This window comes from Oryctolagus cuniculus, chromosome 5 (assembly GCF_051225735.1).
Source record: "Oryctolagus cuniculus isolate XC-2025 breed Fujian yellow rabbit chromosome 5, ASM5122573v1, whole genome shotgun sequence".
NCBI lineage: Eukaryota > Metazoa > Chordata > Mammalia > Lagomorpha > Leporidae > Oryctolagus > Oryctolagus cuniculus.
In genome coordinates, this window is record NC_142871.1 from 112,409,572 (window position 1) to 112,433,865 (window position 24,294).

The 24,294-nt window shown below is 40.5% G+C and overlaps 2 protein-coding genes across 6 annotated transcripts in view; one reads left to right on the top strand and one right to left on the bottom strand.

The window, feature by feature from the left end:
- BEND6 (BEN domain containing 6) overlaps positions 1–24,294 on the bottom strand; it is a 65,972-nt gene that overhangs the window by 21,727 nt on the left and 19,951 nt on the right. For 3 of the 5 annotated variants that reach the window (XM_017345217.4, XM_002714516.6, XM_089333101.1), the window contains 3 exons: positions 12,098–12,165; positions 11,657–11,808; positions 1,298–1,475 (listed from right to left, as the gene is read on the bottom strand). In XM_017345217.4, the coding sequence (XP_017200706.1) occupies positions 1,298–1,475; positions 11,657–11,776 (298 nt within the window). In that variant the 5' untranslated portion in view covers positions 11,777–11,808; positions 12,098–12,165. Of the gene's footprint in view, positions 1–1,297; positions 1,476–11,656; positions 11,877–12,097; positions 12,166–24,294 lie in introns of all 5 variants that reach the window. The other 2 variants (XM_017345218.4, XM_017345216.4) reach the window with 1 other exon arrangement.
- Positions 2,640–3,209, top strand: LOC108177438 (large ribosomal subunit protein eL21-like). The gene has a single exon (XM_051855576.3). The coding sequence runs from the start codon at positions 2,682–2,684 to the stop codon at positions 3,162–3,164; it is 483 nt and encodes a 160-aa protein (XP_051711536.1). The 5' UTR covers positions 2,640–2,681; the 3' UTR covers positions 3,165–3,209.

Genomic DNA, 24,294 nt, shown 5'->3' on the forward strand with positions numbered 1-24,294 from the left:
TTAGAAAAACACGTGGCCCATTACACTGTCAACTTTGCTGATCCCCATGTTTGATCTCTTATCTTTTCTGCCATGAAACTGGCCTCTATTTCCAGGGCCCTAGGCCCACTGGAGGATGCCAACATGTTAGTCTGGGAGACCACAACACCATTTGGGTCATTTTCCCTTGCTTTCTTTTTCGTACCACTTGTACCCATTCTGTACACATCAGCCAGAGGGATCCATTTTTAAAATGTTCTGTGTCTTTACAGTTGTACAACAGAACACTCTCCAACATGGGATATAATTGTCTAATACTCAGCTATGTAAAATAGGACATGGTCCCCAACTATATATGGGGAGCAAAATTTTTGAAAAAATAAACATTTAAACACAACAGAGGATCCTGTAAAAAAGCTTTATGCCAAACGTTTTCTAATTTGGTTAGATTTTCCTCCTTTAGATGAGTAAGTCTCCAATGGAACTGATTATTTTCCCAAACCACTCCTCCCAACACAAAACTAAAATGTAATAGATGGAATTGTTAGTTCCATTAGTTCCATAATGGATCACAATACACTCTATTTTCTAGAGCTTTCCCTAGCAGACAGGAATAAGTACATCACTAGCTCTTTAACATATTTGCTGTCTTACCAGTCTTTTCCGTCTAGGGCCTAGCACTGTGAGTGTCCTATATTAAATGCTCAACAAATATCAGTTGAACATTATTAATGGGTTCAATATTTGGTATTTTGTAGGAAAATCTAATTTTAAGCAACAAACTACATGTTTCATTAGGAGTGCTTCCATATTTCATTTATATAATTATATGATTTTTATTTTTTTATTTATTTTTTATTTCTTGACAGGCAGAGTGGACAGTGAGAGAGAGAGACAAAGAGAAAGGTCTTCCTTTTTGCCGTTGGTTCACCCTCCAATGGCCGCCGCGGCCGGCGCGCTGCGCTGATCCGATGGCAGGAGCCAGGTACTTATTCTGGTCTCCCATGGGGTGCAGGGCCCAAGCACTTGGGCCATCCTCCACTGCACTCCCGGGCCATAGCAGAGAGCTGGCCTGGAAGGGGGGCAACCGGGACAGAATCTGGCGCCCCAACCGGGACTAGAACCTGGTGTGCCTGCGCCGCAAGGCGGAGGATTAGCCTAGTGAGCCGCAGCGCTGGCCATGATTTTTCTTAAAATGTGATTTTTGAACTCTCTAAGGTACCAATTTTCTTCTTCAATCTTAAGACTGATTTGCAATACTTTTCATTGATCATCTATTTTCCCTTTCATTTAAGTTGTCAGTTTCCTCAAAGCTTACCTTGTAGCATGACCAAAGACTGTCGGAGTCGGCCGTTTTCTTTCCTGGTGTTGGCTAGTTTTTCTTTCAGGTTTTTTATTTTGGCACATAATTCCTCCTTTGACAGTTCTTCTAAAGGTGTTTCATCCTCACTGGAGCTCTCACCGGGCAGAAAGGCATTTCCCGAGTATGGATCTCTCTGAAATTCAAGGCAGGCACAAAAGAAGCTTCACAGCACTTTAACGGTTTAGCCCATGTCCTGTATGCTAAAGGGACTTAATTGGACCTGCACATTCCTGCTCTCATGGGCACTTCTGGCTACTGATCTAGCCCTGGCTTCATCCTCCACCATCTAGAGGGAAGAACAAAATTTCATGCACATGCGCCCCCTGCAGAGTAGATATCAGGATTCTGTCTTCCTGCCTCAATTCAGTGAGAATGAAAAGTAGACCATGAGTACAACAGAGTAGAGCCCACAAGGCCTCCATTCAAATCTGAGTTCCTGTGATGTGCAGCAGCCTGACCCAGAGAAGAATACTTCACCATCTGAACCCGATTTCTTTCATCTATGAATACACAAAGTATTTAATAAAATAGGGAAACCCAACAAGACAACAGGATACACAGGAGCTATTGTCTCTATGGTCCAGCTACAAATAATTAGTAATACAGTATTCAGAAAGACAGCATTTATTAAAAGTCAGGAGGGGAGGGTGTGGAGTCCTAGGGGCCTGAGGGAGCCTTCTGGGGGGCTGGTAATGTTCTAATTTTGGATATGGACATGTGTAGTTTGTGATAATTCATCAAGTGTACTTTTCTGATATGTGAACTCTTCTGTATGTATATTTCCATGCAGTATTTTTAAAAAGTTTATGGAAAGGAAATTTTAAAAAATGACTTATTTATTTTATTGATTTGTGAGGCAGAGAGACAGATGGAACTCTTATCTCATGATTCCTTTTCCAAATGCCAGCAATGGCTGAGGCTGGTTTGGGCCTAAACTGGGAGCCAGGAATGTAACCCCTGGCTTCCATGTAGATGGCAGGAAGCCAACCACCCAAGCTGGCACTTGTTGCCTCCCAGGGTGCACATTAGCAGGAGGCTGGAATTGGGTGGAGCCAGGACTGGAGCTCAGGTGCTTTGGAATGGGTTGTGGCATTCCAAGTGGGGTCCTAACCACTAGACAAAATGCTCATCACCGACAGTTCCCAATTCCTACATCCTAAAGTTTTGTTTTTATGTTTAAATCATGTTTTGAGAATGTGTAAGACCTTTATGAAGGAAGTGAAACATGAATACTGAAAACTATCAAAGATGATCTACATTAATTACAGAGGAACCATATTTATAAATAAGCTGAAACTTCTTTTCGGCCGGAGCCGCCATCTTCCAGTAATTCGCCAAGATGACGAACACAAAGGGAAAGAGGCGAGGTACCCGGTACATGTTCTCCAGGCCTTTCAGAAAACATGGAGTTGTTCCTTTGGCCACATACATGCGCATTTACAAGAAAGGTGACATTGTGGACATCAAGGGAATGGGTACTGTTCAAAAAGGAATGCCCCATAAATGTTACCATGGAAAAACTGGAAGAGTCTACAATGTTATCCAGCATGCTGTTGGCATTGTTGTAAACAAACAAGTGAAGGGCAAGATTCTTGCCAAGAGAATAAATGTGTGTATTGAACACATTAAGCACTCTAAGAGCCGAGATAGCTTCTTGAAATGTAGGAAGGAAAATGATCAGAAGAAGAAGGAAGCCAAAGAGAAGGGTACCTGGGTTCAACTAAAGCGTCAGCCTGCTCCACCCAGAGAAGCCCACTTTGTCAGAACCAATGGAAAGGAGCATGAGTTGCTGGAACCCATTCCTTATGAATTCATGGCATGATAAATGTAAGATAAATAAATAAGACCTAATTGAAAAAAAAAATAAGCTGAAACTTAAAATACTAACTATTCCAAGACTGAGCTATAGAATTAGAACAACTCCACTACAAATCCAAATTATTTTTTGTTGGAAATTTAAAAATTGGACATTTGGGGAATGAACCACCAGATGGGATTAATAATTAATTAAAGGAAAAATTTGAATGTCAGAAGCAAAACTTCAGGTTTTACAAGAAAATATATGCGCTTACATTTTGAATTTGGAGGAGGAAATTATGCTTTAGATATTAAATCACTGATTCTAATACAAAAGAGTAATAGGGCCAGCACTGTGGTGTAGCAGGTAAATCAGCTGTCTGCAGTGCTGGCATCCCATATGGGTGCCAATTTGAGACCCAGCTGCTCCATTTTTGATCCAGCTCTCTGCTGTGGCCCAGGAGCACAGTGGAGGATGGCCCAAGTGCTTGGGACCCTGCACCTGCATGGGAGACCAGGAGGAAGCACCTGGCTTCCAGCTTTGGATCAGCACAGTTCCAGTCATTGCAGCCATGTGGGGAGTGAATGAACCAGCAGATGGAAGAACTTTCTTTCTCTCTGCATCTACCTCTGCCTTTCTGTAACTTTGCCTTTCAAATAAAAAAAAAATGATAAAAATCAACTACCTTAAGATGAACAAGTTTTGCTCAATAAGGAACTTTATTTAAAGTTTTATTTGATTTATTTGAAAGCCACAGTTATGGAGAGATAGAGGAGGAGAAACAGAGAGTAATGTCTTCCACCTCTGGTTCACGCCCCAAATGGTTGTAACAGCCAGGCCAAAGCCAGGAGTCAGGAGTTTCTTCTGTACTTCCCACGTGGGTGCAGGGGCCCAAGCACTTGGGCCATCCTCCATTTCTTGTCCAGGCACATTAGCAGGGCGCAGGATCAGAAGTGGAGCAGCCTAGACTTGATCCAGCATCCATATAGGATGCTGGTGTCACAGATGGTGGCTTTACCTGCTATACCACAAGACTGGTCCCCATTAAGGAACATTAAAGAAAGTGAAAGATATGTCATGAACCAGTGGAAGACATCTACAACACTGTTAAGTGACAAAATAGACAAAATATACATACATAAATAAAAATAATATAAATAGCCCCACAAATATACAAAGAAAAGTGAAGCAGCAACTCAAGAGAAAAATGAGTAAAGACATAAACAAGCATTTTACAGAAAACACAAATGACTAAAAAACATATAAAAAATTCAACTTCATTAATAAATAGCAAAAAGAAGATATGATTTTTGGTAAAAATTAAGGAATTTGCCAAAAACTAAGCATGGAATGGATGCGAAGCAATAGAATTTCCTGTATTTTACTTGTAAGAATATAAACTGGTATAAGTACTTTGGAAAACACTGTTCTCTTAAGTTTTAGTTATCTATTATTACTTTATTTGAAAGGCAGAGAGCTACACACACACACATACACACACACACACACATACAGAGGGAGAGGGAGAGGGAGAGGTCTTCGATCTGCAGGTTCACTCCTCAGATGCCTGCAACAACCAGGACTGGTCTAGGCCAAAGGTAGGAGCCCAGGACCCAATTCCTCCCCTAGGTGGGTGGCAGGGAACCAATACTGGAACCATCTCCTCTGCTTCCCATGGTATACATTATCCAGAAACTAGATGAGAATTTGAATAGCCAGGACTCGAACTAAGCACTCTGATATGGAATGCAGATTCCAAGTGGTGACTTAACCGCTGTGCCAAATGTGCACTCTTGGAAAATATGCTGACATTATCTTTTAAAGTTAGAGATGTATCTAACCTCTGATATTGCAACTAATTCTTAGGCCAATACCGAAGAGAAATTTTTAGTATATCTATATCTATATCTATATCTATATCTATATCTATATCTTCCATATGCTGGTTCATTCCCCAAATGGTCTCAATGGCCAGAGCTGGGCCTATCCAAATCCAGAAGTCAGGAACTTCTTCCAGGTCTTCCGCATAGGCACAGGGGCCAAATCAACTTGGGTCATGTTCCACTGCTTTCCCAGGCCATAGCAGAGAGCTGGATTGGAAGTGGAGCAGCAGGGACACGAACTGGTGCCCAAATGGGATGCTGGTGTCACAGGCAGTGGCTTTACCCATTATGCCACAGCTCTGGCCCAAAAATAAATAAATCTTAAAAAAAAAAACAGGCCGGCACCGTGGCTCACTAGGCTAATCCTCCGCCTAGTGGCGCCGGCACACCGGGTTCTAGTCCCGGTCGGGGCGCCGGATTCTGTCCCGGTTGCCTCTCTTCCAGGCCAGCCCTCTGCTGTGGCCAGGGAGTGCAGTGGAGGATGGCCCAAGTGCTTGGGCCCTGAACCCCATGGGAGACCAGGAAAAGCACCTGGCCCCTGGCTCCTGGCTCCTGCCATCGGATCAGCGCGGTGCGCCGGCCGCAGCGCGCTGGCAGCGGCGGCCATTGGAGGGTGAACCAACGGCAAAAGGAAGACCTTTCTCTCTGTCTCTCTCTCTCACTGTCCACTCTGCCTGTCAAAAAATTAAAAAAAAAAAAAAAAAAGCTGTGTTGAAACAAAAAATAATTTTCTCAAACTACCAAGCTGGCCTTTATATATCTCTAAACTTTCATATATATACATCTATATGTCTGTTACTATATATAAACCTGGAGTAAGTGTGGAATTTATAAAGATCCAAACCCAGAAGGCTGGAATGTAAATTAAAAAAAATAAAGAGTAGAAGAGATAAAAATGTGACATAAAGACAGCTACTGCTTCTGCTTCCCAGAAAAGCAAAAGATATGCCTGTGCCCAGAGGAGGAGCCTGAGGAACAAAGAACTAGAGCGCCAAGAATTCAAATTTCCTTGTTCTTCTGGCCCCTGTACTTTGTGGAAAAGGGAGATGGATCCCAAGGGTGGGAGAACCTGGTAGAAACATCCAGAAAAATGGCAGGCAAACTCTGAGCAGCAAGGCCGGCTCCCTGCTTCTTCTGGCATTCTAAATCCCCTAGAGAGGCTCCTTGTCCAGTGTAACACCATGGCAACATGGTGCCTCTCTGAGCCATAGATCAGAAATGGCCAGAGTGATATCCAGACAACTGGACTGCAGACAGCATCCTGATTCCCCTGATCTCGTGCCAAGCTTCTGGAGAATCCAGTGTTCTTGTGTCCTAGTCAGTAGACAAGTAAGTTCTGGGGAAATGGATAAAAAAGAATAGTTTAGTATGTTGGCAGAGAGGCTACAGGGTGCCAGACCTCATAGAAATTGGCAGTGGGTGCCAGGAGGGCAAATTTCAGAGGCAGGTACCAATAGCATTCACCTAAGGATCTGGAAGGATTGGCTCAACAGCAGCTAACAGTAACGGACACCGAGGAACCAGGCAGGAAGGTCAGACTCTCAGTAGAAGATGAAATCTCTCTCCCTAAATACTGAGCTGATATGTCAGACTCCTGTAAACTTGGATCACCAGCCAGGAAGAAAAATAGAAGGGGGTGGGGTTAAGAATCCAGGATCAAGTGAGGCTTAATAAGTCTCAAAGTGACTGAATTAATAGTAGGTCAAAAGGACTGTTTTAAAGTAAAAAAAAGAAGTCATTCATTTTTGAATGGACAAGTTCAAGCATGGCAGATTGAAACACAGATGAGGTTAATTACACAAAATACAATTACAATTTTCTATGATTTGTAGTGTGTACATTCAATGCTTATTTATAAACATGTATACATAACATTTATAAATACACCTGTGTACATATTTCAATGCATTATATATGAGTGTGTATTTATATATGTAATACATATAATGGTAATAGAATTACTATTATCATATGTGTGCAAATAGCTAAAATTCTCACACTGGATATATAAATCCTAAAGAAAAATATGATGGTGCTGGTGCAATGGAATAGCAGGTAAAACTGCTTCCTGCAGTGCCAATATCCCATATGGGCACCAGTTTGTGTTCCACCTGCTCTACTTCTGATCCAGCTACCTGCTAATGTGCCTGGGAAAGCAGTGGAAGATGATCCAAGTGCTTGAGCCCCTATCATCCATATGGGAGACGTAGAAGAAACTCCTGGCTCCTGGCTTCTAAGAGGCCCAACTCTGGCCATTGCAGCTATTTAGGGAGTGAACCAGCAGATGAAACATCTCTCTTTGCCTCTGCCTCTCTGTAACTCTGTGTTTCAAATAAGTAAATAAATCTTTTAAAAAATAGAATTATTTAAACTTACAAAAAAAGAAAAATATGATGCATTTGATTAAATAGAAATGAAGTATGTTTTAACACCTGAGAGATGCTTATTGATGTCATAGTTCTATGAAAAGTAATTGTAAGGTATCAGAATTTATGGTCTAGTTCTTGTTAGCAAATTTTAGTGGTTTCCTATCAGAAAGGAAAGAAGGTAAAAGCAAATACATTTGTAAGCATCAATGGTTTTAAATAAAGTTAAGAGAAGATGTTTTTAATATATCAAACCACAAGAGACTAATTTCTATAATAGATAGGATGTTTATTGAAATCAATAAGACTAGAACAGGAAGTCTAACTAGTCATGGGTGAAAAAAGCCAGAGAAGAATAAGAACCCAATAGAATGTCAGAGGTCTGTCTCTAGGTATCTTCAACTATCTGATCTCCCCTTCTTCTACAGTACAAGGTTCTTAGCTGGAAACATAACCATCAGCTAAGGACTTAATTTCCCAGAATCCTATGCAGCTCAATGTGGCAATATAACAGAAGATATGAGCAGAAGCCATGAGTATTGCTACTGGTTCATAACCTTATGGAATGGGCATAGCTTCTCCTGCCTGTATTCTTCTTTTCCTTTTCACAGAGAGGAAGACATAATGTGAGGGTAAGAGGAGTCATCTTAGATCCAGAGTTATAGGAAATGTGTTGAGGAGGATAGATCCAAGAAAGTTAGAGGGATCCACAAAGAAAGAAGTATCAGTATGTATAGGGATATTTATTTTGTCATTGTTGGTATTAGCAAGATGCTGGAGGCTATCTAGGTATACATCACTGGAGGAAAAGTTACACAAAGCATGATGCTATACAGAATTCAGACACAATAGATCAGATATTCACACAGAAAAACAGATAGATGCTAAAAATAGTGCTGATTATATGGAAACAATCTAAGTGGCTATTAAGAAAAAATGCATAAAGAAACTGTGGTGCGGACGGTGCTCTGGCATAGCGGGTAAAGCCATCGCCTGCAGTGCTGGCATCCCACATGGGGGCCAGTTCAAGTCCCAGCTGCTCTGCTTCTGATCCAGCTCTCTGCTATGGCCTGGGAAAGCAGTAGAAGACAGCCCAAGTCCTTGGGCCCCTGAACCTGTGTGAGACACCTGGATGAAGCTCCTGATTCCTGGCTTTGGATCTGCCCAGCTCCAGCCATTGCAGCCATTTGGAGAGTGAACCAGTGGATGGAAGACCTCCCTCTCTCTGCCTCTGCCCCTGTGTAACTCTGCCTTTCAAATCAGTAAATAAATATTTTAAAAAGAAAGAAATAAAACTGAAGTTTATACATACAATATTATGTATGTATAATGTTATTATGAAATAGCATTCAGCCCTAAGAAAAAGTGATATCTTACTATCTGTCACAACTTACCTGAGCCTGGAGAATATAATATTAGGTGAAATAAGGCAGACATAAAAAGGTAAATATTGCAAGAATCTCTATCTGGAATCTTAAAAAAATCAAATATACAGAGATAAAGAACAAAACATTGGTTATCTGGGTGGGAAGCAGTGAGAGGAAATGGGAAATGCAGGTCAGAGAAAACAGAGTATTAAATACACAGGATGAACAAGTCTAGAGATCTAAAGTATGAAATGAGATCTGTAGATCATAAAGCTGTACAGTATTTAGGATTCATGCTAAATGAATAGATTGTAGCTGATGTTGTCTCACAAACCAAAAAGGATAAATATGTAGAATAATATGTATGTTACTTTGCTTCATTATAGTAACCTTTTTTCTAACTATATGTATCCAGTAACATCATGTTATATACCTAGAATATACACAATAAAAACCATTCTTTAAAAAACCGTATTGATTAAAAAATCAAAACATGGTAGGGTCTATATTGTACCATTGTACTACTAAATGCTGTATACATGAGGTTGTAGAATGGATTATGGTTTGTAATAAGAAAAAGGTTGAGAACAACTCATGTTCATTCTAAGGAACTGGTCATACAATGGATGGTTCATATACATATACACATATGGAGTATGAAAAAGACAAAGCACTCTATATGCTAATGGAAAAATCTTTGAAATATATGTTGAAAATCAAAACAAAGAATTATATATAGTAAATTATTTCTTATGCAAAAGGAATTACAATAAGCAGAGAGAGAAAGAGACAGAGAGAGGAAGATATCTCTTATCTGATGATTCTCTTCCCCACATGGCTGTAACAAAGCCAGACGTGGGCCACTGAAGACAAGAGCCAGCAAGTCCACCCTGGTCTCCCTTATGGGTGGCAGGGGCCCAAGTACTTGAATCATCTTCTGTTGTCTTCCCAGGTACATTAGCAGGAAGCTGGATCAGAGACAGAACAGCTGGGATTTGAACTGGTACTCTGATGGGTGATGCCAGAGCCATATGTGAAAGCTTAACCCACTGTGCCACAGTGTTGACTAGGATGTCTATTCCTATTTGCTCTATTTCAACAAAGAAACACTGAGTGGATATACAAGTGAGTAATAAGGGCTGTGAGAGGTGGGCACAAAGTAGATAGGTAGAATAAGGAAGATTTTTCATTGGTAACCTTTTTTTTAAAGATTTATTTATTTATTTGAGAGGTAGAGTTACAGAGAGGGAGAAACATAGAGAAAGGTCCTCCACTGCTGGTTCATTCCCCAAATGGCCATAATGGCCAGAACTGGGCCAATCAGAAGCCAGTATCCAGGAGCTTCTTCGAGGTCTTCCACATGGGTGCAGGGACCCAAGCACTTGGGCTATCTTCTAGTGCTTTCTTGGGACATAGCAGAGAGCTGGATCAGAAGAGGAGCAGCAGGGACATGAACCAGTGCCCATATGGTTTGCTGACACCAAAGGCAGAGGCTTAGCCTCCTATGCTACAGTGCTGGCCCCTTCACTTCATTTTTAATCTTTAAAAACTATTTTAAGGCCGGTGCCGCGGCTCACTAGGCTAATCCTTCACCTAGCGGCGCCGGCACACCGGGGTTCTAGTCCCAGTCGGGGTGCTGGATTCTGTCCTGGTTGCCCCTCTTCCAGGCCAGCTCTCTGCTGTGGCCAGAGAGTGCAGTGGAGGATGGCCCAGGTGCTTGGGCCCTGCACCCCATGGGAGACCGGGAGAAGCACCTGGCTCCTGCCATCGGATCAGCATGGTACGCCGGCCGCAGCGCGCCAGCTGTGGCGACCATTGGAGGGTGAACCAACAGCAAAGGAAGACCTTTCTCTCTGTCTCTCTCTCTCACTGTCCACTCTGCCTGTCAAAAAACAAAACAAAACAAAACAAAAACAAAACAAAACAAAAAACCACTATTTTAAATCACACAATGTATTTATTTAAAGAACTAAATAATATATGAACATAAAATACTGCATGTATTATTACAAGGATATATACAAACGTATGTTCCAAAGACACAAATAAGTCACTGAGAAGTCCAGTGATTGGTTGTCCAAAGTGTAAAAGAGGAATGGCAGTAAGGAATTCGAATTTTAAAAGTAAGAAAATAATAAAAATAGGAGAGGGCTTTTGATCCAGGTAGCTGTGAGAATGGATCACAAACTGGGATCTAAAAAGAAAAGCAAACAGTATTGTAAATAAGAGGTATTCCAATTTCTCTAGTATTTTTGGGGAGGAAAAATATTTTCTAACTTCTGATTCTTAATTTCCCAGAATATCTTGGAAAGGTGAGTATGGCATATTTAGCCATTGTTCTGTGCAAGCAGTAGGTAAATTGTTGGCCATGTTCCTAACTCAACTTTGACATTAAAAAGACAACATGTGGGGCTGGTGCTGTGGTATGGCAGGTTAAGCCATTGTCTGCAGTGCTGGCTTCCCATACGTGCATCAGTTCATGTCCCGGATGCTCCACAACTGACCCAGTTCCCTGCTAATGTGCCTAGGAAAGCAGTTGAGGATGGTCCAAGTGTTTGGGTCCCTTCACCCACGTGGGAGACCTGGATGAAGTTCCTGGCTCCTGGCTTTGACCTGGCCTAGCCCTGGCTGTTGTGGCCATTTGGGTAAAGAATGAGCAAATGGAAGATATGTCACTCTCTCTCTCTCTCCCTCTCAGGCTGTAACTTTGAGTTTTAAATAAATAAATAAATCTTGGGGAAAAAAAGGGAACATGTAATTATACTCCCTTGAATGAATAAAGAATTAAAAGAAAGAATAATATAAGAGAAGAAGGGAAAATACTAACCAAATATGAAAGGAACCATGGAATTAAAGTTGAGCTATATAACACAATTAAACCAAGGTAATAAAAAACCTACCTGTCCTTTATCCATGTCAGTATTTGCATTTTCTGAGTCCATTGTCTCTGTCCTTTTCCTCTTTCCTTTTCTAAAAACTTGGGTATTGGCAATATCATCTGTCTGCAAGATCTTCTGCATTTTCTCAATTAGTTGTCAAAGGTATTCTGAAACTGGAGAAGGAGAGAATGCTCAAGTAGATGATGCTATTCTGGATGTAGCCCAAAAGTTAATGTTTTTCCTTAAAAACAAAAACAACAAAAGAATACAAAATATATTTATAACTGTATATTTCATAATTGTACTAGCCATTCAGGTAAACTACTTTTACTAAATGTCTCCTATCTTCTTTGCTCCCACTGACTACGGTAGGACACATTTTTCACTTGATTCAAAAGTCTTTCAATTTCATCATCTTGATGAGGATATTCACATTGTGGTCTGCAGTGAGTTGTCACTTACCAAGTCAATTAGTGCAAAAATTTTTTCCATCTTCTTAAGTTTTTTCTTGTCAAGCAGTTATGAAGTATCTAGAAAACAAAGAATAAATTTATAAACATTACCACAAAGGACCAAGTTACATATTTTTAGGAAAAAAAAAACTGTTAATAATAGCAGATCTCACCAGAACCAAAGACCAAAATATTCCAGGAAGATCAATAAGAATTGCAGAGAAGCAGGTTTTTTTTTTTCCCCCTGAAAACTGTGAAGTCTTCAGATGGAAGATTTTCCTTGATGCAAACAAAATAATTGTACCACAGAGTGGAAAAAAACTTGAAGGAAAATTTGTAAAAATTATAAATGGTAATTTTTCAAAAATGATAAAGTAGGTGATAGATATCAAGTAGACTAGGGTTAAATGATGAAATTTAATTTTTGTTATATACAGATAATACAGCATATTAGATCTTAGCATTCTCATTACTTATGCATACTTGTAGTAGTTTGTTTTCATGAAATGACACTTAATCATAAATAATACCCTGAACACAGAAGACTTCAAGAAATATGCAGGCTGTTGAACAGAAAGTAACATATACTCCTTATCAAATTATACTAATTAATTATTTTATAAAATATTATTCTTAGGGCTGGTGTTGAGGTACAGCCAGTTAAACTGCTCCCTGATATGGGAGCCAGTTTGAATCCTGGCTGCTCCATTTCAAATCCAGTTCCCTGCTAATGCCTTGAGCCCCTGCATCCACATGGGAGACTCAGATGAAGTATCCTGTTACTGGCAATCTCACCATATATTAAGGTAATCTGTTTTTGAATCTTTTTTTTAAAAAAATACATTGACTATATTTGACCATGTTGCTTATTTCTTCTCTTATATACCATTTGTGTGATTACAGTGTTAAATCTTAGCTCTTATGTCTTTGGGCAGTAGATTGTATCAGTTATTTTAAATGAATTTTCCTTGTCTTTGAAGCTCAGTCCATAAGTGTGTTGTTGCTCAAAAGAAAATACTTGGGTTTGCATTACTTGAATACTTGAAAAATGAAATTGATAAGATACATTATGTAATGAATTAGGTTTTAATTTCTGGATAAAATTAGAAATGACAAAGATTTGAACTACTTAAAGGATGAAAATAATGATAGTGCTTATAAGCACTGTGAACTCTTGTGTTTGAGGCATCCAAAATTCAAGTGTTTTCTCCTGAAATCCTGCTCTTCTTTTCTGTGCTTCACGCATTTACTCTTTTTTTTTTTTTTGCCAGGCAGAGTGGACAGTGAGAGAGAGAGACAGAGAGAAAGGTCTTCCTTTGCCGTTGGTTCACCCTCCAATGGCCGCCGCGGCCGGCGCACCGCGCTGATCCGATGGCAGGAGCCAGGAGCCAGGTGCTTTTCCTGGTCTCCCATGGGGTGCAGGGCCCAAGCACCTGGGCCATCCTCCACTGCACTCCCTGGCCACAGCAGAGGGCTGGCCTGGAAGAGGGGCAACCGGGACAGAATCCGGCGCCCCGACCGGGACTAGAACCCGGTGTGCCGGCGCCGCTAGGTGGAGGATTAGCCTAGTGAGCCGCGGCGCCGGCCCCACGCATTTACTCTTATTATTGATGTAAAACAGCAGTGTTAAAGTGTCATTATATCTGCATTCATTATGAATCCCATAGCTTTTCTAATTAGGAAAAAATAGTCTCAAAGATACTCTTAGTGCCATATTTTTGGTTAATATTTTACCCACTAAGAGTGTTTTAGGTACCTTTAATCATTTTAATAAGGAGTCTATAAAAATTTAATTACATACTGTATTTGAACTAGTTATTACAGAGTAAGAAAAAAAACTAGCTATTGAGACTGTAGATATTCCATTAGTTACATTTCAAAGTTTTTATCAAAGGAACTTTCAGAGATAGGTTGAGACCCGACAGTATCTATTAAACTAGCTCCTGTGATGTGGAAAGGAACCCTGAAAGCAGTGGAGGACATGTGAGTGTATTTACTTGCCATGTTGTGGCTGTGGTAGTGGTGTGCTCATACTTAAATACAGGTAGTGGGGCCGGCGCTGTGGTGTAGCGGGTAAAGCGCTGCCTGCAGTGCCGGCATTGCATATGGGTGCTGGTTCGAGTCCCACCTGCTCCACTTCCAATCCAGCTCTCTGCTATGGCCTGGGAAAGCAGTGGAAGATGGCCCAAGTCCTTGGGCCCCTGCACCCATGTGGGAGACCTGGAAGAAGCTCCTGGCTCCTGGTTTTGGATCTGTGCAGCTCTGGCTGTTGCGGCCAATTGGGGAGTGAACCAGCGGATGGAAGACCTCTTTCTCTCTCTGTCTCTCCTTCTCTCTCTGTGTAACTTTCAAATAAATAAGTAAATCTTAAGAAAAATATAGGTAGTGACACACTGACATTTTTATTGCCCAATAATCTGGAGTAGTGTCCTGCACTTATCTGTGCTAAAATAACTATAAATTAATGGAATCTACAAAGAAGAAACTTTATGTCTGTACTGCATTTGGGAGCCTTTGTACAGCTAGGAAAAATTTCCATGATACAAAGTATTTGCATTTTAAATTTATTATTACAAGAAGGAAGACATGGCATTATTCCATGTGCTTAAATGATAACTTGCTTATTTAGTTTCAGAAGAAAAAAATATGAAATGAGTAATTGTCATTGTGTTAGCTGTAATGTTAAATTGGCAAATTGTAGCGTAAAGCTTAAATCTGTGTTTCTCAAATGTGAACCATAGTAGTCTAATGCTGTTTTGTATACACTGTAAGTGCTACAAATAGTCTCAGCACTGAACATGTATTGATACCTCTCAGAGGAATGCAACCTTTGCTGTGTTTTTATATGCTTCAGAAAGTATCTGAGTGTCTGCAGATTTGTTAATCTGTTTGGTAATGAGGATTCTTCCTGTTCCTTTTTTGTTGTTCCATATTTTCATGCTTAAATTTGAATTTTTACAATTTTACTACAGTTAATTTAAGTACAGTTTGGTCAATGGTTAAACTGTGGTTGTCAGTGAAGAAACTTAAAAACAGCCAAATTTGACGTCGGTACTGTGGTGCAGCAGCTTAAGGCCACAGCTTGCAGCGCTGGCATCCCATTTGGGCACTGGTTCGAGTCCTGGCTGCCCCTCTACTGATCCAGCTCCCTGCTGGTGCGCCTGGGATAGCAGTGGAAGATGGCCCAAGTGCTTGAGCTCCTGTGCCCACGTGTGAGATCTGGAGGAAGTTCCTGGATCCTGGCTTCAGACAGGTTAAGCTTTAGCAGTTGCAGCCATTTGGGGAGTGAACCAGTGGATGGAAGACCTCTCTCTCTCTCTCTGTCTCTACCTCTCTCTGTGACTCTTTCAAATAAAAAAAAAAAATCTTAAAAAAAAAATAGCCTTATTCATGTAACTGCTTAAGTAAAAACTACATTTTGTGTTCTATGTTCATACATTTTTAATAATCTGTATTTCTGTTTAAATATAAGTGATGATGTTTAAAAAAATTTTAAAAATGAAAGCAAAAAAAATTGGATTGTGGTTTTGGTTTAAAGCCCTGTAAATATAGAAAAAAAATTTTAACTGTGTACTTTAAATGGGCAAATTGAATAGCATGTGAATTGTTTTAATAAATTCATTTAAAAATACATAGTATGTTCAAATATTTTTCAAAATACCTGCTGATGAAAAATAAAAACAAATAACTATAGGCTGTATGCACCTTAGATTTTCATAAGCTTTGTAAATTTGACGAACATTTTTCTGCTCTACACATATTTTTGCCATAATTAGGTGTAATGCATCTTAGTAGACTCCACCTCATGTTTTATTGCATTAATATTTTTTCAATTTCATTGAAAATATTCTTCTTAGACTGGTGCCGCTGCTCACTAGGCTAATCCTTCACCTGCGGCACCAGCACCCTGGGTTCTAGTCCCGGTTCGGGTGCCGGATTCTGTCCCAGTAGCTCCTCTTCCAGTCCAGCTCTCTGCTGTGGCCTGGGAAGGCAGCGGAGGATGGCCCAAGTCCTTGGGCCCTGCACCCGCATGGGAGACCAGGAGGAAGTATCTGGCTCCTGGCTTCGGATCGGCGCAGCGTGCCGGCCGTAGCGGCCATTTGAGGGGAGAACCAATGGAAGGAAGACCTTTCTCTCTCTCTCTCTCTGCCTCTCTCACTGTCTAACTCTGCCTGTCCAAAAAAAAAATATTCTTCCAAAAGTTGTTTCATGAAAACTATTTATAAATGTTAATTATTCACTCATTCTAAATGCAGTATTTATTCCTTAAATAAAAAACAACTGAATAGGAACATCTGTTGACTCAAGAACCAAGAAAAACACAAAATCATTTGCCTTGTTTTTCTTTTTTAATTTTTTAAAGATTTATTAATTTGTTTGAAAGTCAGAGTTACAGAAAGAGAGAAAGAGAAAAGTCTTCCATCTGTTGGTTCATGTCTGATATAGCTGCAACAGCCAGGACTGGGCCAGGCTGAAGGCAGGGGCTTCATCTGGGTCTCCCACGTGGGTAGCAGGGCCACTTGGACCATCTTCTGGTGCTTTCCCAGGACATGAGCAGGGAGCTGGATCGGAAGTGGAGCATTTGGGATATGAACCAATGCTCCTTTGGGATGCCAGCGTCTCAGCCCAAGGCTTTAATCACTATGCCACAACGTAGGCCCCAACTTGGCTTGTTTTTGAACTGATTATTGCACTGTTCCCAATATCCCCAACTCTTTGAGTGACTGTTTTTGTTTGTTTGTTTACTGGAAGGCTAGTAGTCTTAAGTTGGCTAGATTTTCTGGATATAAAGATTCAACAACTATAGTCATGTACGATTTATTAACTCATTATCAGTAAATGACTTTTCTTGCTTGGCTGACAAAAGCACTGCTAAGAAACTGTAGATTCATTTTCATTTTTTATTTTGTGACAAAATTCTTCTGTGAGATATGAGATATTCCATGTTAAATTTTCTGTTTTTTTCTGACTTGCTTTCCTGTGAGTTGGATATATTGTGATGAGTGCTTAGTTTAGTAATGCTGACATGTATTATGTTCTTTTAAGATAGCTAGGGTAACATTCTATAGTAATTACAATACTTTGCTACCTAATTAGATAACACATTAATCTGTACTCCACTCTGCTTTAAAAGGACTAAGTACAAATCTTTCTTTTTTCTTGTTTTGCTATGATTGATATACAAGGGTAATTTTAAAATGCTATGATTAATAATATAGACGGCTCAGAATACTACCAAGTTATTTTTTAATGTATTTGTTTATTTATTTTATTTGAAAGACAGAGTTACAGAGAGAGGTAGACAGAGAGAGCTCTTCCATGCTGGTTTACTCCCCAGATGGTCACAACGGCCGGAGCTGAGCTGATCTGAAGCCAGGAGCCAGGAGCTCCTTCCGGGTTTCCCACATGGGTGCAGGGGCCCAAGCACTTGGGCCATCTTCTACTGCTTTCCCAGGCCATAGCAGAGAGCTGGATTGGAAGTGGAGCAGCTGGGACTCGAACCAGTGTCCATATGGGATGATGGCGCTTCAGGCCAGGGGTTTAACCCGCTGCCCTACAGTGCCAGCCTTTACTACCAAATTATTATAACTACATCACTGAAATATGTGGTGCACTACAGAGCAATAAGATTTCTGCATATGGTGTCTGTCAGCTAGTTAACTTCACCTTTGCAGTATGAAAGCAGCCATACCACATATGTAAGCATACAAATATTCCAATTAAACTTTGCCTAAAGACACAGAAACTTCACTTTTATATAATTTTCATAGAGCATGAACCATTATTCTTATATAGATTTTTAAAAATTAATTAAAACTGTAAAAGAAACAGAAACAGATTATAAGCAGATGAGCCACAATTTAGATCTTATTACCTGCCTTTTTTATTTCATCCTCATTACTTGTTCTAGGAAGTAGTCAGGGTGCTTTAACTTCTTCCTCTCCTGTGCCTTATTTTACTGTACATTATTTTTTTTTAAGATTTATTTATTTATTTGATAGGTGGAGTTACACAGGCAGAGGCAGAGGCAGAGAGAGAGAGGTCTTCCATCTGCTGGTTCACTCCCAAATGACTGCAATGGCTGAAGCTTGCCTAATCTGAAGCTAGGATCCAGGAGCTTCCTCCAGGTCTCCCACGCCGGTGCAGGAGCCCAAGGACCTGGGCCATCTTCTTCTTTTATTTATTTATTTATTTGACAGGTAGAGTTACAGACAGTGATGGGGAGAGACAAAGAGAAAGGTCTTCCTTCTGTTGGTTCACTCCCCAGATGGCCGCAATGGCTGGAGCTGCGCCAATCCGAAGCCAGGAGCCAGGTGCTTCCTCCCAGTCTCACATGAAGGTGCAGAGGTCCAAGGACTTGGGCCATCTTCTACTGCTTTCCCAGGCCATCACAGAGAGCTGGATTGGAAGAGGGGCACCCATATGGGATGCCAGCGCCCCAGGTGGAGGATTAACCAACTGCACCACAGCACCGGCCCCAGGCCATCTTCTATTGCCTTCCCAGGCCACAGCAGAGAGCTGGAACAGAAGTGAAACAGCTGGGACTCGAACCGGCATGCATATGGGATGCCGGTACTGCAGGCAGTGGCTTATCCCTTATCAAAGAACTGGATCAAGTCCCAGCTGCTCCACTTCCAATCCAACTCCATGCTAATGTGCCTGGGAAAGCAGCAGCAAATGGCCCAATTGCTTGTGCCCCTGCACCCACATGGGAGAACCAGCCGAAAATCTAGGCTCCTGGCTTCAGCCTGGCTCAGTTCTAGCCATTTTGTTGCCATTTGAGGAGTGAATCAGCAGATGGAAGATCTCTCTCTCTCTCTTTTTCCCTGCACCTCTGTCTCTGTCACTCTGCCTTTTAAATAAATTTTTAATAAAATCTTAAAATATATTTTTACTGGTTAAAACAGAATTTTAGCAGGTTTAACTGATAGGTACTATTTAGGAATTGTGACAGATGTCAGAATTCTGGATCAGCAGGGCTGCTGATAATCCAGGGTGTGTGGAGATCCCCCCCCCCCCCCCTTTTTTTAACAGTTGAAAGATGAGACTATTTGCCTCCAGGGGGAGGTATCACTTCATTCTAGTTAGAATGACTGTCATCTAAAAGACAAGATAATAAGTGATGGACCAGACAAGGAAGAAAGGGAAACTTTGCACAGTGATAGTAGGAATGTAAATTAGCACAGCCATTGTGGAAAATAGCATGGAGGTCTCTTAAGAAAAAAATCAGAACTACCACGTGACCAGCAGTCCTACTACTGCATATATATCCAAATGAATGAAATCAATCTATTGAAGAGACGTCTGCACTCCCATATTTATTGCAGCAGTGTTCACAATAGCCAAGGAATGGAAATAACTTAAGTGTCCATCAACTGCTGAAGGTGTAAAGAAACTGTGGTACATATACAGAATGGAATACTATGTAGCCATAAAAATGATGAAATCCTGCCATTTACACAATGGACAGAAGTGGAGGCCATGATGTGAAGTGAAAAGTGAAATAAGCCAGGCACACAGGAAGAATTACCATGTGATTTTACTTATGTGGAATCTACACAAGTTGATCCCATAGAAGTTGAGATGATGGTGGGTACCAGAAGTTGGTGTGGGTATTTGGGAGGGAGAGATGGTGAAAGGTTGATTAATGAGTGCAAACTTATAGTTAAATAGGAAAAAGAAGACATCAAATCTTTTTGCTATGGACTGAGCTGTGTCTTCGTGCCTAAATTCATATGTTGAATTTTTAAACCTTAATGAGACTATGCTTGGAGACAGGGGCTTTAGAATTCTGGTTAGGAAGGAGACTTGAGGCCATAAAGGTGGAGCCTAATGAGATAAGATTAGTGGTCTTATAAGATCTCTCTATCTCTGCCATGTGTAAACACAGTGAGGAGCCCATCTGCCAGCCAGGCAGATGAAACTGAACCCTTTGGATGGTGATCTTGGATTTCCTAGCCCACAGAGCTGTGAGAAATGATTTTTTATTGTTGTTTAAGCAACCCCTTAAATGATATTTGTTATGGCAGCCTGAGTTTATTAACACACTTCTATTGCAAAATAAGTGTCAGTTTTCTGCTGAGAATGTAAGTGCATACAGTCCTACAGAAAATGATATAACTAATACTTCTATTTTCTTTTTATTTAAAAAGCAGTGACACTCATCAAAAAGTTGAAAATCACACATTGAGAACATATGAAATAAAAATGTAAAAGTCTTTTTTACAAGCCCTTAATGTACATGATAATTAGGATTTAACAGTTAAAACTTTGACCCAGTGTTGTGGCATAGTGGGTAAAGCTGCTGCCTGTGAAGCCAGCATCACATATGGGCAGTGGTTTGAATTCTGGCTACTCCACTTCCAATCCAGCTCCCTACTTACGGTATGGGAACAGCAGTGGAAGATGGCTCAAATGCTTAGGCCCCTACCACCCACGTCGGGGATCTAGAAGAAGCTCCTGGCTTCAGCCTGGCCCGGATCTGGCCATTGCAGTCATCTGGAGAGAGAACCAGGGGATGGAAGATTTTCTCTGTATTGCTCCCTCTCTCTTTGTAACTCTGACTTGCAAATAAATAAGCAAATCTTTTAAAAAATGTTTTGGATTATTTATCTATATATATATATATCAATTTTGGAAAGTGTATCTATATATATGAAATATTCTGTCTTTCAAACAAATCAAATACTTTTTTTTAAAAAAGAAGAATGTTGGTTATAAGGGACCAGGGGAGAGAAAGAATAGGATGTTACTCTTTAGTGGGTATAAAGTTTCAGTTTTGCGGTAAGTGCCGCGGCTCACTTGGCTAATCCTCCGCCTGCAGCGCTAGCACCCTGGGTTCTAGTCCTGGTCGGGACGCTGGATTTTCTCCTGGTTGCTCCTTTTCCAGTCCAGCTCTCTGCTGTGGCCCAGGAGGGCAGTGGAGGATGGTCCAAGTGCTAGGGCCCTGCACCTGCATGGGAGACCAGGAAGAAGCACCTGGCTCCTGGCTTTGGATTGGCACAGTGCCAGCAATAGCGGCCATTTGGGGGTGAACCAACGGAAGGAAGACCTTTATCTCTGTCTCTCTCTCTCACTGTCTAAGTCTGCCTGTCAAAAAAAAAAAAAAAGGTTTCAGTTTTGCAAGATGAAAGGTGTCTTAGAGATGGATGGTAGTGATGGTTCCACAATAATATCAGTGTATTTGATATCAATGAACTGTACAACTATGTATGGTGAAGATAATAATTTTACCACAACAAAAAAATATGGAGAAAAACAGTTTATAAAAAGCAATTTTTGTATTCTCCCTGTTTGTATTAAATCTTTCTTGGGGCTGGTGCTGTGGCATATAGCAGGTGGAGCCACCACCTGTAGTGCTGGCATCCCATATGGGTGCCTGTTCGAGTCCGGCTGCTCTGCTTTCGATCCAGCTCTCTGCTGTGGCCTGCTGGGAGGGCAGTGGAGGATGGCCCAGGTGCTTGGGCCCCTGCTCCCATGTGGGAGACCCTGAGGGAGTTCCTGGCTCCTGGCTTTGGATAGGTACAGCTCTGGCCATTGCAGCCAATTGCAGGGTGAGCCATTGGATGGAGGACCTCTCTCTCTCTCTGCCTTTCCTCTCTCTGTGTAACTCTTTCGAATAAATAAATAAATCTTTTAAAAAAATCTTTCTTCTACTGTGGATTTGATTACAAAGCAAGTTCTCAGAGTTTTTTTTTTTTTCTCATACATACAATTTACTAAAGATCAACCAGAAATAGACATGTCAGACTTCCTTTAGAATGCCTGCTTCTTGGTAGATTTCAGGTCAATGTTCTGTTGTAACATCCACAAACAGGTGATTCAAAGTGTATATAATACCTGCCAGCTAGTAAATTCAGAAGGAAGATTATAAACACAGCTTTATATTAGACAATACTGATTCCTAATAGCTAGTAAAAAAAAAAAAAAACCCTCACCATATTTCTCTCTTCTCCCTACTTATTTACTAAAAGAAAGCATTTCATAGTGATGAGATTTGTGAAAGTTGTCAAGATCAAAATGGAGTCACTTTTCTCAAGCTCCAGTAAGAAACAAACTGGGAGTTATAAAGAGAAGTTATGTTCAGCCTGGTAACAAAAACTGCCAGAACTACAGCTTTGCACAAAAACCATGATAGGCTTACATAAAATATACTCCTGCAAGGGCATCTACCACTGTCTGTTTAACCTTGGACTGATGCCACTGTTGTTATTGATCCTTAGCCAAGTTATTGTTTCAAAATATCTTATGTAATCCTCCTCAACTCACCTTTTAAAAATTTCCCCTTGCCTCAACCTCTTTTGAATACAATCCGTTTACTATCACGTGTGTATTCCCATTTCAATGTCAGTTTATTTCCAAATAAACTTAATTTTTAGAGAATCTCTTTTTGAGATTAGGATGTTTAGAGAATCTCTTTTTGAGATTAGGATGAAACATTAAATATAACCACAGCCATGACAATACCTAAGATATATGATTGGATGAATAATATAAGCCAGTGGCTTTCAATGGTTTTTTTTTTTTTTTTTTTTTTTTACTGCAACTCTGCAGCTCACAACAAAAAATACATTTGATCCAGGAAACTGAAACAAAATTTCATGAAACATATTTACTCTTACAATTAGGATGCCCACTGTGTTTCTATTCTAGGTTCTCTATTTTATTTGAGTTTTAAAAGTGCTAGGCATAGCACATTAAATTGATTTTACAATCCAATGATGGGAACTAACCCAGAGTTCTAAAAACAATGTCCTGGGGTTCAGCGTTGTGTGTAATGGCTTAAGCATCTGCCTGCAGTGCCGGCATCCCATATGGACACTGGTTTATGTCTCAGCTGCTTCACTGCCAATCCAGCTCCCTGCTAATGTGCCTGGGAAAGCAGTGGAAGATGGCCCATGTGCTGGTGCCCCTGCATTCACGTGGGAGACCCAGATGAGGTTGCTGTCTCCTGGCTTTGGTCTGGTCTAGCTCTGGCCATTGCAGCCATTTAGGGGAGTGAACCAGCAGATAGAAGCACTCACGCTTGTGCTATCTCTCTCTCTCTGCAACTCTGACTTTCAAATAAATGAAATAAGTCTTTAAAAAAAGACCCACAAATGTCATCAGTAACATAAAAATGATGAAAACATAATACCAAGAAATAAGACATAGAAAAATGGGAGCTTTAAAACCAATGAAGGTAAATGACATTCATAAAATTATAGCTTATTTATGTTTACCTTTAACAAGTCAATAACACAATTAATGCAGAAATTCAAAAGATACCTCTGAAATTCTAAGAAACAGAAGTCACTAAACTTAAGGGAACTAAATGAATATCAAAATATAATTCAAGTATATCAGCTACTCTTGTATTTAAATATAAATTTTCTATATGAATTTAATAAAAGTTGTGAGAACCAAGTATAGCACTACTACAATGAAATCTAAATATCCTTTCATAGGTTTCAAAAATTTTGGATTGTTCTTCTGTACATATCAATTTTGGGTTATATAGACATGAAAGATTCCCTGTAGTACTCTGATCAGAATATGAACTGAAAACTCCCCTCTAAACAAGTCTCAAAGTGCCAGGAAAATAATGCCAACATAATTCTAAATATCAGTTGCTGGCTTAATGATCTCTGTGAAATGTATGCTTGTGTTCTGTCCAGTCTTGAAGCAAGATGGGATTTGGGGAATGAAAGAGCCACATTATTTAGACAAACATTCACACACACACACACACACACACACACCACTAGAGGAAGAAAAATCAAGATTGGAATGGACCTAAATTATTGTGTGATTTCTTTTCAAAAAAATTTTTTTTGAGAGGTGGAAAGATAGACATACAGACAGATAGATATATAGAGAGATCTCCCCTCTGCTGGTTCACTGCCCAAAAACCCACAATGGCTTAGAAGGCAGAGGCTGAAGCAGGGAACGCAATATTTAATCCTGGGGTAAGAATACAACTACTTGAGCCATCAGTGTTGTCTGTCAAGGTGCACCTTAGCAGGAAGCTGGAATCAGGAGCCCAGCCAGGAACTGAATCCAGGCACTCGGATGTGGGATGCAGGCATCTTAACCTCTAGGCCAAACGCCCACCCCACTGGGTGATTTCTGAGCACCCCAACACTCTGATGGCACTCCACTGAGCAAAACAAAAGCAGGCTTTTTCATCAAAATGTTCTTAACCTCCTGGAGGAAATTACTGAGTTT

Coding starts and splice junctions, on each gene's coding strand:
- LOC108177438 (XM_051855576.3), top strand. CDS start 2,682: ATGACGAACACAAAGGGAAAGAGGCGAGGTACCCGGTACATGTTCTCC.